Genomic DNA, 13,962 nt, shown 5'->3' on the forward strand with positions numbered 1-13,962 from the left:
ACAAAGGTGTGGGCTGAGTAGCATGACCTAGGAAAAACTGCTTTTTCACGTTAAACCTCTTCTCAAAACAGTGTTGATACAGAGGACCAGAAAAGCCGATTTCAAACTTCTTGGATATTCGCAAATATTTAGAGAATTTAAAAGTCTCAAGACACTTCTGCAAGTTGATGCACAAATTTTGGGTGGCAACGGATGTTGTTGGATATGCTGGTGGCATAGTACCACACTGGGACAGTTGTGCCTGGCAGGTGTGCACGTGAGTTGTGAGCAGAGTGTTTGCGCTCACTGCTGGAGGGTTGTCATTGGTATGTCAATGGCAGCCCTTCCAAAAGTAATCACAACCCCTTTATCCTAGAAGGGGTTGAAACTTGAGGAAAATGGTGCTTGCAGTTATGTTTGGTGCTCCAACCCTCTGGATGATGGGGAGACTTAACTCTGCAAATAGAAGATGCTGAGTGAGAAACTGAGCATGTGACCCAAAATGAGGAGGTGTGAAAGCAGAGACATAACCTTAAAAACAAAAACAGGTGAAAAGATTCCTGATTTGGTTTCTGTGCTGTTGATTTACATGCCTGTAGTTTCTCTTGTGAAGAAGAGAAGTATTCCCAACAGCACCTGGGACTATCAGACCTTCTCAGTCGAATCCTTTTTCAGAAATAGGCTGAAGTAGGAGATAAAAATGTTAATGTTAAATAAAATTTAACATTAAAAATTTAATGTTAAAAATAGCCTTCAAAACAGCTAAGTATCGTTGTGTTCATTCTGGTTTTGACCTCTCTTATTCTGTTCTTCTTACCTTCTCTTTGCTCCAGAATAGCTCCTGTCTGGCAAGTGCCTTGAGATTTCTTGAAGCTATTGTATTTTTCATTCAAGCACTTTTTCTTCAGGAGGAGCAAATAGGTTATTTAAAAAATAAATCCTCCTCCCTTCCTTTTCCCAAGTCTGGAAGGATAATGGAGAGATGTTATACTTATTCAGTACTTTTGCTCAGTGTAACTTTTTTTTCTACGTAGGGTCTCATGGGAAGCCCTAAGAACCTTTCAGCATGTGTTGGTAATTCATGTGTATAAATTAATAGCTATGTTACATAATAAATTAAGAGCAAGTGCTACAAGAACTTGCCCTGCCAGTCTGATTGATTTAAAAAAACACACCAAACAACAACAAACTGAAAGAAACAAAACCTTGAGGTTGTTTGGTCCCTCTTCAAGAATGATTTATAGTTTCTCAGGGGTAGATTTTGAATTTTGCTGTTTTGTGAACAGAGCTATTGCACCTCAAAAGTTCTGGTGTACTCATAAGTGGTGTATATAACTTGACACTGCAGCTTCTGTTCTCCAGATAGCTGTAAACGCTCAGCTCCTGTGAATTATATGTGATCTTACTCATGTGAAAGAGACTGTTCCTTAAATTCAAGATAAGTATAGTCAGTGACTCAAACCTAAGTGGTGGAATTGAAATCCTCACTCTTTCTTATCAGGAATCTTTTCTAAATGTTTGAAATTCATAATAAAATTAAGACTGGTGATTAAAAAAAAAAAAAGTAGCTCAGAGATTAGCACCTTCAGTTTGCTACCCTTTCTGGAAATAGTGCCTTGTGAGTGTTTTATTTTCCTCTGATTCACCACTGTATGAATCATTTGTCAATATCCTTGTAGCAACCACGTTGAAGAAAATACTGAATGTACTTACCCAGCTGGCACAGGACCCTGTTTCTTTGGGTTTTGCCTTTTTTTTTTCTTTCTCTCTTCTTTCCAGCTCTGTTTTTCACTCAAATCCTATAGTTTTGTACACTTTTGTCTGTGATGCAGCTTGGAAATGAAGCCCTATAGGAATGAGAGGTAGAGGTTGCCATGGCAACTGGGGTGTGTTTGTTATTTTTTTTTTTTCCTTCACTTGTTTTGTTTTGTGGTGATAGGAAGTGTTGAGATGCCCTAGATAATGCTGAGATCACCCAAGTTGAAAGAGGAAGAGCACTTATCTTGGGGTAACATATATTCATAATTTGGCCTATATTTTAATTACAATTAAATTAGCGTTTCTTTTAAAATTATAACTGTGCTGTGGAGGTAGGTGGGTGCTATTGTAGCTAAGATTAGCAGTGGTTTTTATTCTAGTCTCTTCAGGATTTTTTTTATTACGTTTTTGTGTTCTGTGTTCAGTTTTTAAGAGGCAAGGTGGGAGGAAGTGCACCTCCTAGGTATTGCATACTGGTTACATCACTGAGCAGAGGAGGCTGGTTTTACATAAAATGCTGCCTGTCTCTCCTTCCTTGGACCATTCAAAGGCTTATGTGTGTTTTGGAGGGAATTCTTGGGTGTTTCCCCCAAGAGCACTGAGCAAACTCTTGGAGGCTCTGTGTGTGCGGGATGCCTGGGCGGTGTATGTTGTGTGCCCCTGGTGATACGCCCCATAGGTGCAGGACAACATTACAGCTGCTCTGAATGCTGTAGTGTTGAGAATGTCTCCAAATCTTTGAGTATTGTGAGGGATTCCAGGCAACCGTGTCAACATCAGTTTTCTGCCAAAATGCCATCATGGCTTATGAAGTCCTACCATGCATTAAATTTTGCTATGATCCGCCCTGTTTATTTAAGTGTAACTCAAATTCTTCTTTTTCAAAGCTGAAGATGTGCTACTGTTATTTCCCTTTTTTAAGCGGAGAGGCATTTTGGCTTGAATATGTCTAAAATTGCAGAAGCGTGAACAGGACTGATTTTTGTAGGAGACATCTGTGTTGTCCACTTGCATTTTCAGTTATTGAAGTATGACATTGGCATTGTGGTGTGTGAAGTTATATGCGCTATACTGGGCAACCAGTGATAGTGATGCAGGAGGCCATGTATGTGAGGGCTGGAAACCTGCAGGGTTTATGTAGATTCTGTAAGCGTGATGAAGTTTGAGTTAGAAGGACACTTGCAGTAAATGTCAAATTGTTTTAGTGGATTTTCTGTAAAATTGAAGGCTGGGTCAGACTGCCTTGTGGGTTTTGTTGTGTTATTCTGTTCTGAATACTGTAAGCTATAGCTTTTTGTTTTGACCAGTAGCTGTGAGTCAGCTGGAGAGTGCTGATAAACAATTGACAAAGTTTCTCTTTGTAAAGCATCACCCTGAAAGCAGTGAATTGGAGAAACTGTTGCAGACAACAGCTGCAGGGAACTCCTGTACCGTGTCTTTAGCATTCATGATACTGGTCTGTGCATGTCCTACAGTAGGTGGTTCTGTGGTCCAGCTGGGTCTTCCTTGTCACTCTCCTGGCTTTAACCATTACATGTTTCTCTGCCCCTGCTGTCCCATTTCACTTGCAGATGCTGCAGAGCTGGCACTTCTCTGCTCTAGCCACTGTTTTTTATCTATGGTTCAGTTGATAGCATGGGGTGTCTGCAGCAGAAGACAAAAGAGGCTCCGGCTTAAGACAGAACCAGGGGAAAAGACTGATGTGTAAGTGGTCTTCAAGAGGCTTGTCTGGAGTGGTATCAGGTACTTGATTTTCTACTTAACCCCCGTGGCATCTTGCTGAAATTTTTAGCTGAGTGTCATTGGAAGATCTCACTTCTCCCTTCAGGGGTGTTAGGAACTATAGTCTTTCACTGCAGGTGCAGTGAGGGTGGTCAGAGGTTTTTCTGTCAAACTTCAAGATGGCTTGACCCTTTCTAGCTGTGTAAAGGCTGCAGTCTGGAAGACCTGGCAAAAAGCCACGACTGTGTTACATGGGCTGGCATCTGGTTTGTATGGGCAACCTTCATCCTTTAGCTTGTACAAGAGAGATACTGGAGTGCTTAATTGTTTGCCCTCAGATAGACAGATTTCTGTGGTTCAGAGATGATTTCTTTTCACGATCCTTGTCTTCAGCATCACTGAGTACCACTGCTAGCCCCCTGAGATTGGGAGCTTGACTCTCCTCGCTGGAAGGAGAGTCACAGCCATCCCAATGGTCTGTGGCTGTTGCATGGTGGGTGCGACTTCCCAGTAGTGCATTACCATGCTAGAACCATGCAGTGGAAAGATGAATTCAGTGAACAGAGGGCAAAAATGTGTCCCTCCAGGCTCCCTGTGCAACTCCACGTTGTGACTAGGATGCCTCTTCCTCTGGAGGATCTTCTTTGGGGAACTGTCAGGAGATGATTTGCTGAGCTCTTTCCTGATGTTGTAGCCCTGTTGGAGATGCCTGGTTTTCCATCAGTGAACCAGTGCCTTGTCCCAGGGCACTGTCCTGTCTTTGGCCTAATCCTCAAGAAAAGGATCTGAATGTGAGTTTGGCACTAGCCATCTTTCATCTGTCTGAAGAAGAAAAAGCTCTTAATGTCGGGGACCTGTTCTGTGCTAAAATCGCACACCTTTGAAATTCTGTGCCCACCTTCATTTCACAGATGGGAAGTCTGATCCAGCTGTCTTTCAAGAGGGAGAAAGTAACGTCTCTGCAGAACTCACCTTTCTGTGTAAGATTAAGCCTGTACTTTGGCTTCTGTCATGTCAGGCACATGCTATGGAAGAGCAGGAAGAGAGGAGGAAATAACCTACTTAGTCTTGACCAAAATAAAACTTTGTTTTGATAGAGTTAGGCTGACTTGGCCTGAATGGTCTTGGTGCTGATATGCCCTTTAAGTCCCACTGATTCATTGTTTGGAAAGTAGAGACTGTTACTGTTGTCTTGCATAACAGCTTTGAAGCTTTGGTTTACTCCCTGGCTTTGCTAGTTTTCTTGTTTGTTTTGCTCATCCATCTATAGGCAGTTGTCCTTCCTACTTCCATCTTTTAAGCGCTGCAGTAGCTACGCCTCCTGCACTGGGCATCCTTGCCACTGTGTGCATGGGTGTACTTTCATTAAACTAATTTGAGCAAGCTGATTCTTCCGTGTTCAGCTCTTCTGTACACGTCTTCCTTCCCCAAGCACTTGTAACCAGCCTCTTTATAAACCAGTGCTGCTGTTTCATGACTGCGAGCCCTGGCAGAACCAAGGTGGAAGCTAAGACATCTCTACGAATGCTGGCAAACAAAATGGGAATTTTGGAAGCCTTTCCAGGTCCTAGACTAAAGCAGTTTGGTGATCCACCGGAAGGCAGAGGGCCCTGCCGTGTTTCAGGGTAACCCTGGGGAAAGTGGCTGGACTGAATGAGTATTTGCATTCCCTTCCTTAATAAGAGGAGCAATAAGAGAACATCTTGTTTTCTTTTATTCTAGCAGTGATTGCCAGTGCTCTTAAAAAAGAGCTGTTTTTTCACTTGCTGAGCACTATCTTTTTTTTCCTTTGTGAGAGGAGGGTGAGAATAACCACTTGAAAGACTAGGTAAGATTTGCCACCTTACGTGTTTTTTGCTGTCCTTTCTGTTCTGCTGTCAGTAAGTGCCCAAAATAAGCCTCTGACTTGTTAAAATAACCAGCACCTTGCCTCACTAAGGTACCTAGCTGCAGCAATAGTTGCAAAGAGAAGGAAAATAAACAGTTCATGGCTGTAGTACACAGGGCAAGAAATGCTGGACATAATTTGTAATAAGGGAGGTTTGGTTTGGACATGAAGCACCAGGCTCCTAACTGTAAGGACTTTGGAGGACATAGAGTTGGCTGTGCAGAGAGGCTGTAGGTTGTCTCTCCTGGGTGGGTTTTTGGAGCAGGTTTGGCTGACACTTGTCAGGAACACAGAAGGACAGACTAGCTGAGCTCTTGAGGTTGCTTCCTGCCCAGTTTTCTGTAAAAATTAATGTGTTACCTATGTGCTTTCATTACAGTTACCTCTGGGACATACTGAGATTCATGCCCAAAGTAGTAAATATTTTTGTAGAAATTATTTTGACAGTGTAAGTATGTGGCACAGAAATAACACACTGTCTGAACTATAATGTGTGAATGTTTGACATCGGCTGAGCAGAGTTGTTACTACTCCTCTATCTTTCTGCTTGGAATGTGTTTTGGTTTGCAAATCTGAGAAGAAAAGGATGGAAATCCCATTGCTTCCCTCATCGTTTGGGCTCAGGAATGTCTTCATCTCTTCCTTCCTGGCAGGTGTCTTCTCAAGAGCAAATCATGCAAGACCTCTAAATTCCCACAGTCATTTGTTTTGATAAATGCCAAGACTTTTCTGTTAATTGCTGAATTTGTAGCATTCTCAGGCTTGGCATCTGGAGTAGGAGAATATTTTGTAATTCTGAGGAACATTCATATTCTGAAGAATAGCTCTGCCTTTGGGGAGAGGAAATGCCTGTAATTGTAGAATAGTTTGCAATAATGGCTTGATGTAGCATAGGCAAATTCAAATACTCCCTCTTCTTCTGGGTGGTTGATGCCTTATATAAATTGGTGACGTATGGAACAAAGATTTGTAATAATTGTGTCTGTTTAAGAGAAATATTTATGTTGCCAGAAGTACTGATGGATATCTCTTCTCATCACTAAACTTTACAGGAAGCCTGGGAATGTTATTGAGGGTATAATTTACCCCTAATTCATTCTTTCATCTTGATAAAAACAAGATGTATGTTATCTGGTCTAATTTATAATCTGGTGTATTGACTTGAAGTAAAAGAATCTTGGCTTCTGTAAATTGCTGTGCTTTAGCAAGCTGAAAGGAGTCGTGCTGATTTAGAGTCTGACCTTAACTCTTCGGACTACGTAGTTAGATGTACTGTACTCTTAACAGTAATGCTCTCTACTGGAGTTAATGAACATGAGAATTACTGAAAGTATTGAAAAGGAATTGAAAAATTCACCCTGCTGGAGTGAATTACCCCTCTGGAGTAAATGGCATGAGCCATTATTCTTTCTGTAGTATCTGTTGCATTTAAAACATAGTTGTTAGCTATGAAGCACAAGGCTTGAAAATGCACTGCATATCCTTTGTGCTGCCCTGAGACTGCTGCTAAACTTGATGGCTCTGATTTCTTGCCAAGGTCGGTGGTCTGTTGCATCCGGCATGTGGTAGTGTAAAAAGTGCCTGTGCTCTCACCTTCCCAAGGAGTTCACCCAACCCCAGCAGTTCCCTGGAGAAACAGCAGAAACAGCACCTGGAGAAACAACTCCTGGTACTCATCACCCTAGAGTTTGTAGCCAGGAGACAGGTGGTTCTTGGATCCATCCGCTAGCAATGCAGGCTCTGTCCAAAGTTATCACAAGGTACATGTCTGTGATCTTATCCTTTTGCCACCTGTAAGGAGCTGGACCTTTTGTGTACCCATTCTCTTCAAACAATTGCCACTCTCTTGGGGCAATCAAACTTCGGGGCAGTTGTGGCCTGTTGCAGTCTTCCTACGGCTAAGTCTGGCAATGTGTGGCAGGAAGTGTTAAGGGGCATGGTCCTGGTTTTTCAGAGACCTGCCTGCCTTCGATTGGCAGAAAATGTTGCTCCTTGCAGCTGCTGGGATTTGTTCAGATGGAAAAAGAAAAATTTGATTACAGGTAAGTTTTATTTGATATATAAAATGCAGTAGTGAGTTGAAGTTTGTCATGTGAAAAAGGAGGAGAGAGAATCTCGGGGTGTGGGTGTTTATGATAAAGAGTGGAAGTTGCCGTAAAGCTGGAGATGGGGAGAACATAATTGTACCACCTGCATCTGGTCCAGGAAGCTATTTATAAATGTGTTTGATTTTTAAAATGAATACTTCAAATTTTTAAGCCTAAAATACGTGTGAGTACAGAGACACATTCCAGTTCAGGGTAGGAGGAGTAAAGTTGCACTTTAGATACCTGATGAGGACTTTGTCAGTGTTTCTCCATCTACTGTGCTTCATCCTTTTTTAAAGATAACCTTTTAAAGATGATAAAAGATGTTTGGATCATTTATAACACTTGCAGACACCTGTTGTTGAAAAAAAAGTTGCCCAATATTTAATCTGGTAGAAGCTTTTTCTTTTGTCCTGTACAATTTCCATGCGCTCAAGAAAACGTAGACAAGGTTCCCCTGGGCACCCAAAGGCTGGTCCCGTGCCAGAGTCAGATGCTAGCCATAACCACAGCCTTTTCTTTGTCTTGTTTTTCTGAGCATCTTAGCAGAAGACAGATATAACTGAGGGTACTGCACATGGAAGGTTCCCTCTGGAACTGAAAGTTGGCATTCACGACGTGTGAAGTGCTAAAATAAAACCACACTGACTGCAGGCCTGGGTTTGAGTGGCAGACAAAAGCAATAGAGGGAAGCAATGAACTTGAACAAGGTTGCAGGTGGATTTGTGGCAGCAATGTCTTAGTAGGGCGTATGCTACTCAACTGTCTTGTTAACAGGCCACCCCCCCCCCTACAAAGGCCTGTAGTGAGCTAAGAGTTCATGTCGGACATCAGCTGCTGAGGATTGCAGAAGAATCTTTTAAGTGAATTAATTTTAATTACCATTTTATTGCCTGAGGTCGATGAATGTAAAATGATGTGTATGATGGGGGGAAAAATACTCTTACAAGTTGATGAACCTTGAGTCAGCTTTTACAGATCAGGCAAGAAATGAAGTTAGATTTGTAATGATGCATCTAGGGAAATATATGCCCAGTGTGTAATTGTCAAAAAAAGGCAAATTCAATACTACACATTATTAGGAAAGGAATAGGGAGGAGTGGCACAAAAGCCACCTCTGTGCCATGATATAAACTCACAGTGTGCACGTACTGTCTCTGCAGTGGCTGAGCTGCTGGTGAGTCCATAGGAGTTTCATGCAGTATTAGATCTTCAAGAAGGCCTTTTTTTTTTTATAGCCCCCTTGTAATTCTTTCTTGTAATGTATGTATTTTTATAGGGCTTTTTATAGAGGATTGTAGAGTTTTCATTTATGTATACTCCTACAGGCCATCCAGTCCAGTAAACGCTCCAAGACAGGGACTTTTCCAAGTTTTACATTTAACAAGATGCCCCAGAGAATTACTGCTTTTCATTTAGTTTTATTTATATTCACATTTATGAGCTATGTTCTTCAATGCATTGCACTTAAATTTTTCCAGAAATGAAAAATTTATTGTGCACTGATAGCTGGGAAAACAATTCTGAGTTACTAGGCCATTCCTGGCTGAGCTAATGGTTTGTCTTTAAAAACAAGAATAAGCCCTTTAGTTAACTAGGTCATTCAGTAATCTATAACCTTTGTTACAAGATTAGAAGAAACTTTGGCAGGTGCTTGCTGGGAGTTAAAATTTGTGCAGGTGAGCAAAACGCAAGCGAGTTGAGTTACGGCACTCACAGATAATGCCAAACAAAATGAAATTATTGTGTGCCAGGTCATCCAGACAATATCGAGGAGTTGTGGTGGTGTCACTTCATGTCAGGGTATGCGATTTTCCCAGTGCTGGCTCTGTGACAGGCAGCTGGCCAAAACACCACTCTGTTGTTTCTTGGGAGTTACTGAAGTTTGCTGTGGGTCTGCCATGTGCCAGTGCACGCAAAGTGTGCATGGAGAGAGTGCTCGGCTGCAGGTACTTGCCTCTGTCTTTGGGTGCAGGAGCTCTCTCTTTTTGAGTCCTCAGTGTGACCTGTGGCAACGAGAAGAGTGATGGCTCCTGTGTTAGTACCAGACCATGTCCTGCAGAACCCGTGGGTCATGGCACCCTGCAGTGAAGACAACAGGAGGGAATTGTTGGAAGAAGGAGAGTATTACTGCTGCTTGTGGTACTGGTGCAAGTTAATTGAGATGTAAGAACGAGAGGCAGAGGGGTAGGAGATGGCTGGCAGGACAACAAATCCAGACAACAGAAGGTGGGAGGAGGAATTGCAATTTACTTTGCAGGTGCTTTTGTTAAGCTCAAAATGAGTGCTCACTGAAATGAGAGAAGTGCTCTTGGGTTAAGAACGCACATGTGAATAGGTCCACAGTGAGTCTTGTGTTAAACTGATCACGCTTGCAGGAGAGGATCAAATCCATTTTCGTCTTTGTGTTGACATTCCTTGATCCTCCTTGGAGAGCAATTTGGTAGCTCTACTTTTAAAAGTGTTTAGCAAATATGAAATTAGATTTATGAATACAATTGTTAAAGTTAAAAAATTAAATAAAGACTAACGTTAAAATAAAATTTACAAATTTATGTTTGAAAAACAGCAAAACTGAATTATGGTATCTCCTCAAAGAGGAAACAAAAATAATTTTCAACACCTTCTAGGATTTTGTTCAGGACTCGGTGGTCTTTTCAAAAGTAGGAGAAGATTATGTGTTAAATTTAGTATTTCAGAAGCGATTTTCACCCAGCCATTGTTTGCATGGGACACGGATACACTGCTAGAGTCTGTATGGGACATAATCCACGTTTTTCTTCTTCCCGCTTTTGGGATCTGCTTTGACATGTATCTTGAGGACAGAGAGAACAAGGGTTATATGGAAAAAGTGTGGCATATTGGAGGGTGTAAACAGCCCTTGCTTTGCTAGCAAGTGTTACACAGCTCTTGAGTTACAGTGATGCCCAGCTTTTATCTCCCGCCTTCCTCTGGAGGGCTGGAGAGAGATGTTTTCTGTTTTCTTGCAAGTGTATGTTGGAGAGCTACTGGCTCTATGTTCACTGGGTGTTGCCGTGTGTACACATTACCTTTTTCTTTATTAAATCACCAAGTCAAACAAAATGTGATAGGGAAAGTGTCCCTGGGAAATGAAGGCTTATGGGCAGAGACTGCTGTAAAACCACGTCTCGTGCTCAATGTGGACAGGGAGCAGTCCTGTGGTGCCTGATAGCCACCTGCCCTCTTGCTGTGCATTAGGAATATCTAATTTTTCATAAGAATGAAGTAATTTATTACTGAGTAGAGGAGGGGAGCAAGGGAAAGTTGTCAAATGTGGTTGCTGCTGTATGCCTGACCATGTAGTTAGGTGCTCAGGGAGACCACGTGAAGTCCCGCAAACCTGCAAGTAAACGATTTTGTGGATTCTGTCAATGTCCCTTGAAATCACATCTGTTCATCTTCCCTCAGTGCTGTATAGCTTCATGCAGCTTAAACCTGGATATAGGTGCCTCGTATTCAAAGTCCAGTTTGAAGGTTGCAGGTACTGTTTTCTTCAAATATACCTCAGGTGTTTGTCTCTCCCTTCATCCATGCTGGCCTTTCAAGCCTGACTCAAACCATCAGTTTTGGATACAGTATCTGAGTGCTGCAATTGAAATTGCTTTGAATTTTGCATTTCATCTCCTGAAACTTCACACAGTGTCTTCTGGCTTGTTTTCCCTGGTGAAACATCACCCCTTAAAAAACACCAAACCTATCCTGGCTGTCAGAACTTGAGGCTTAATGGTGTTGCCTCTCTGGGACTACTGAGACAAATTCAGGATTCCTCCCCCCCCAATATTGTTCATGCTTCAGTTTGTCTTGCTGCCATTTTTTTTTTCTTTCTTTGGGGAATGTGGAAAACAAAACCAAAATGGTGACTTGTAAGAGTTAGCTCACCCCCTGAGGAATTTTGTGGGACAGGAAAAAGACACATAGCCAGAGTGCATCCTCCCTGCCGAATTTGAGGCATGTGACAAGCAGAGGAGGGGTGTGTGAGCACCTCCTCAAAAACGTGTGAAAATCTTTCATGGAGAATGTTACAATCTCTGGGCCCTGCTGATCTGCTGTTTGTCTCCTGATATTCCTTAATTTGATTCTTTGCAAATGCTTCAATCTTTCCCTTGAAATTTTAGGAAATTCATTATTTTATGTATTGTCTTTTCCTATATGCACTCAAACAATTAAAACCTTTATGCACCTTCCTATTTTACTCCTTGTCTGAAACCTTCATTCACCTTTTGATTTTACTGCTTCTCTGAAGTTGTCAGTTTGAATTCTTCTTTAGTATATTTTTCTGTGCCATGAGATGTTTCCTCAGGTGAACCATGAGATGCTCTTGTTATGCAGGACCATGTTTTGCTGCTTCTGTCACCGCAAAAGAGAAATTTGGGTGGTATTGTGTGGTGACTTGAGTTGTCTGAATACATGGAGAACATCTCTTCAAGTCCATGCCCATACCTCACTTCGATCGGCTGATTCGGAGCTGCCTTCTCTGAATTCCCTGAGGTGTTTGTGTAGGGCTTGGTTAACTTGTGTATTGAGTTACTGTGTGTGCACTTAAAATAAAGCTAGTAGCACTTGGAGATGCTGTTCTTGCAGACTTCAGTTGCCTGCTGCTTCTTTGCAGATCATAAAATTTTTGGGAGCAATCTGCAGTGCCTTGCTCTGTTCTTTCCTTTCTAGTCTGCCCGCCTCTGGACCAGAAAAACAAGGGAAAACAGTGCCATTTCACTGAATTTCATTAGTCACTGATGTCGCTTTCTCCTTAACTAGCTCTCACCCCTTTATGAAGTTCTTGACAGCTGCCTGTTTATATTTGAAGCCTCATATTGTTGCCTTTTGTGGGTTAGAGCCGAGGAAACCTTTGTCACCATGCTTCTGCCTGCAGAGGTCAGTCCCCCTCACCTAGCCAGGTTCAGCTGAGCTTCGGGCACAACCTGAGAGACAGTGAAGAGGCTGCCTAAACAAATGGCTGGGGCCGATGTCTTCTGGCGGTGGCAGCGCATATATGGTAAATTTCAGACTGGCTGGTAATGGGCAGGTAGCTTTTCTCCTGCCACCTCTGCAGACCTGCTCTCAGCAACCAGCTGACCCTCCTAAAAGCATCAGTAGAAATGTTGTGGAGACCTGAGGAGAGAGTAGGTTATGTCCCTCTATATCCATGTTGTGATGACATACGTAAGTGTGATAAGAATTCACCAGTTCTCTGTGTGGGGTTGTACCTGTTTTCTGGAGCAGGAAATGCATCTTTCCTCTGCCCAGACAATGACTTTGTTCTCTTCGGTCTCCTCTGTGCTGATGGGCTGTGTGCTCCTTCCTCCATAGTGACCACCTCCAAATGTGTTGGGCGTCTACTTTTTCAGCTCTGAGAATCTGCTTTATCATCCCTTCGTTGACTGTTTCCAGTCTGAAACTGGACTGTTGACTGTTTCCAGTCCCTTCATTGACTGACCCCTTGTCTGCCCCATTTAGTAAGGAATGCTGTCAACCTTAAAGATGCACATAACACTTTATAGCACCCAGCAGGTTTGGATCTGCTCTGTTCCCGCTTTCTTTCATCGGTGCAGTAATCACTCTGTGTTCAACCATGGATGATGAATAACATGTTTGTACGCAGTAGTGACTTGCAGTGCTGTGTCTTTTTCTGACTTGGAGACTAATGAAAAACAAACATCTGCCTACTGCTCAGATTAAGGTGAGCACCAGTGTGAAAGGTGTCATCCTTTTTGTGCCACCAAAAGGAAAGGTTACTTTGCATGGACTGGCAGTAAGCTGCGTAGAGAAGTGGACCTGGATTTTAATGCTTGAGTTGGCATGGGATAAGTGGTGTTGTGAAATCAGAAGTCAATGAGCTGGGGAAGGAGGAGGAGAAGAAAACTGTCTGCTTTTGATGGCACTAGCACATATAATCAGTAATGGCAATGGGCTGCAGATGGGAAGCTTGAAGCGCATGGAATTTTTTTCAGTTGCTGGTGAAGCTTAGGAAGTGGTGTAGTGTGGGACGTGCAGAAACCTCCTCTGTACAGCAACAGTTGCCACTGGCAAGTCGTCTTCTACCCAAGCATTGGGAGAGGTCTGTACTTCCATGCGAGAGGTCAGGGCCCAAGCATCTGTGTAAGGCTTCACCCTTGAACTGGTAGAGAGTAATTCTGAAAGAAGGAAGCCTCTAAAGCCATAGCTGCATGGTTTTTTAGTTCCTAATTAATGCGAGGTGGTGGGAATGAAATAAAGAATCCCTTATTTTCTTTGCACAGCTTAACATCACGTAAATCCGTGGTAAGAAGCTGTGGAAAATATCACCCCCATGAGAAATAATTTTTTCAAACACTGTCTTGCTTGAAAGCATGCTTTGTGGAGCTCGGGTTTTCTAATTCTAATTCAGGAATTCTAAACCTGTTGCTTCCACAGTAAAAGAAATAATTAGTTGCTCTTGACTTTCAAAGCTGCATGCAACTGGTGACCTTTAATTTCATCTCCTTCATCCATTATGCTCAGTGTGTAACAATACTGTGTCTTCTCCCATTT

At 42.4% G+C, this 13,962-nt stretch overlaps 1 protein-coding gene across 1 annotated transcript in view; it reads left to right on the forward strand.

Moving 5' to 3' along the window:
* Positions 1 to 12,418: 12,418 nt before the first annotated feature.
* Positions 12,419 to 13,962, forward strand: part of DGKQ (diacylglycerol kinase theta) — a 72,188-nt gene continuing 70,644 nt past the window's right edge. The window contains exon 1 of the mRNA XM_009285057.2: positions 12,419 to 12,467. Coding sequence (XP_009283332.1) covers positions 12,419 to 12,467 — 49 coding nt within the window. The remainder of the gene's footprint in view (positions 12,468 to 13,962) is intronic.

The sequence above is a fragment of the Aptenodytes forsteri genome, unplaced genomic scaffold (assembly GCF_000699145.1).
Source record: "Aptenodytes forsteri isolate BGI_AS27 unplaced genomic scaffold, ASM69914v1 Scaffold167, whole genome shotgun sequence".
Lineage (NCBI taxonomy): Eukaryota > Metazoa > Chordata > Aves > Sphenisciformes > Spheniscidae > Aptenodytes > Aptenodytes forsteri.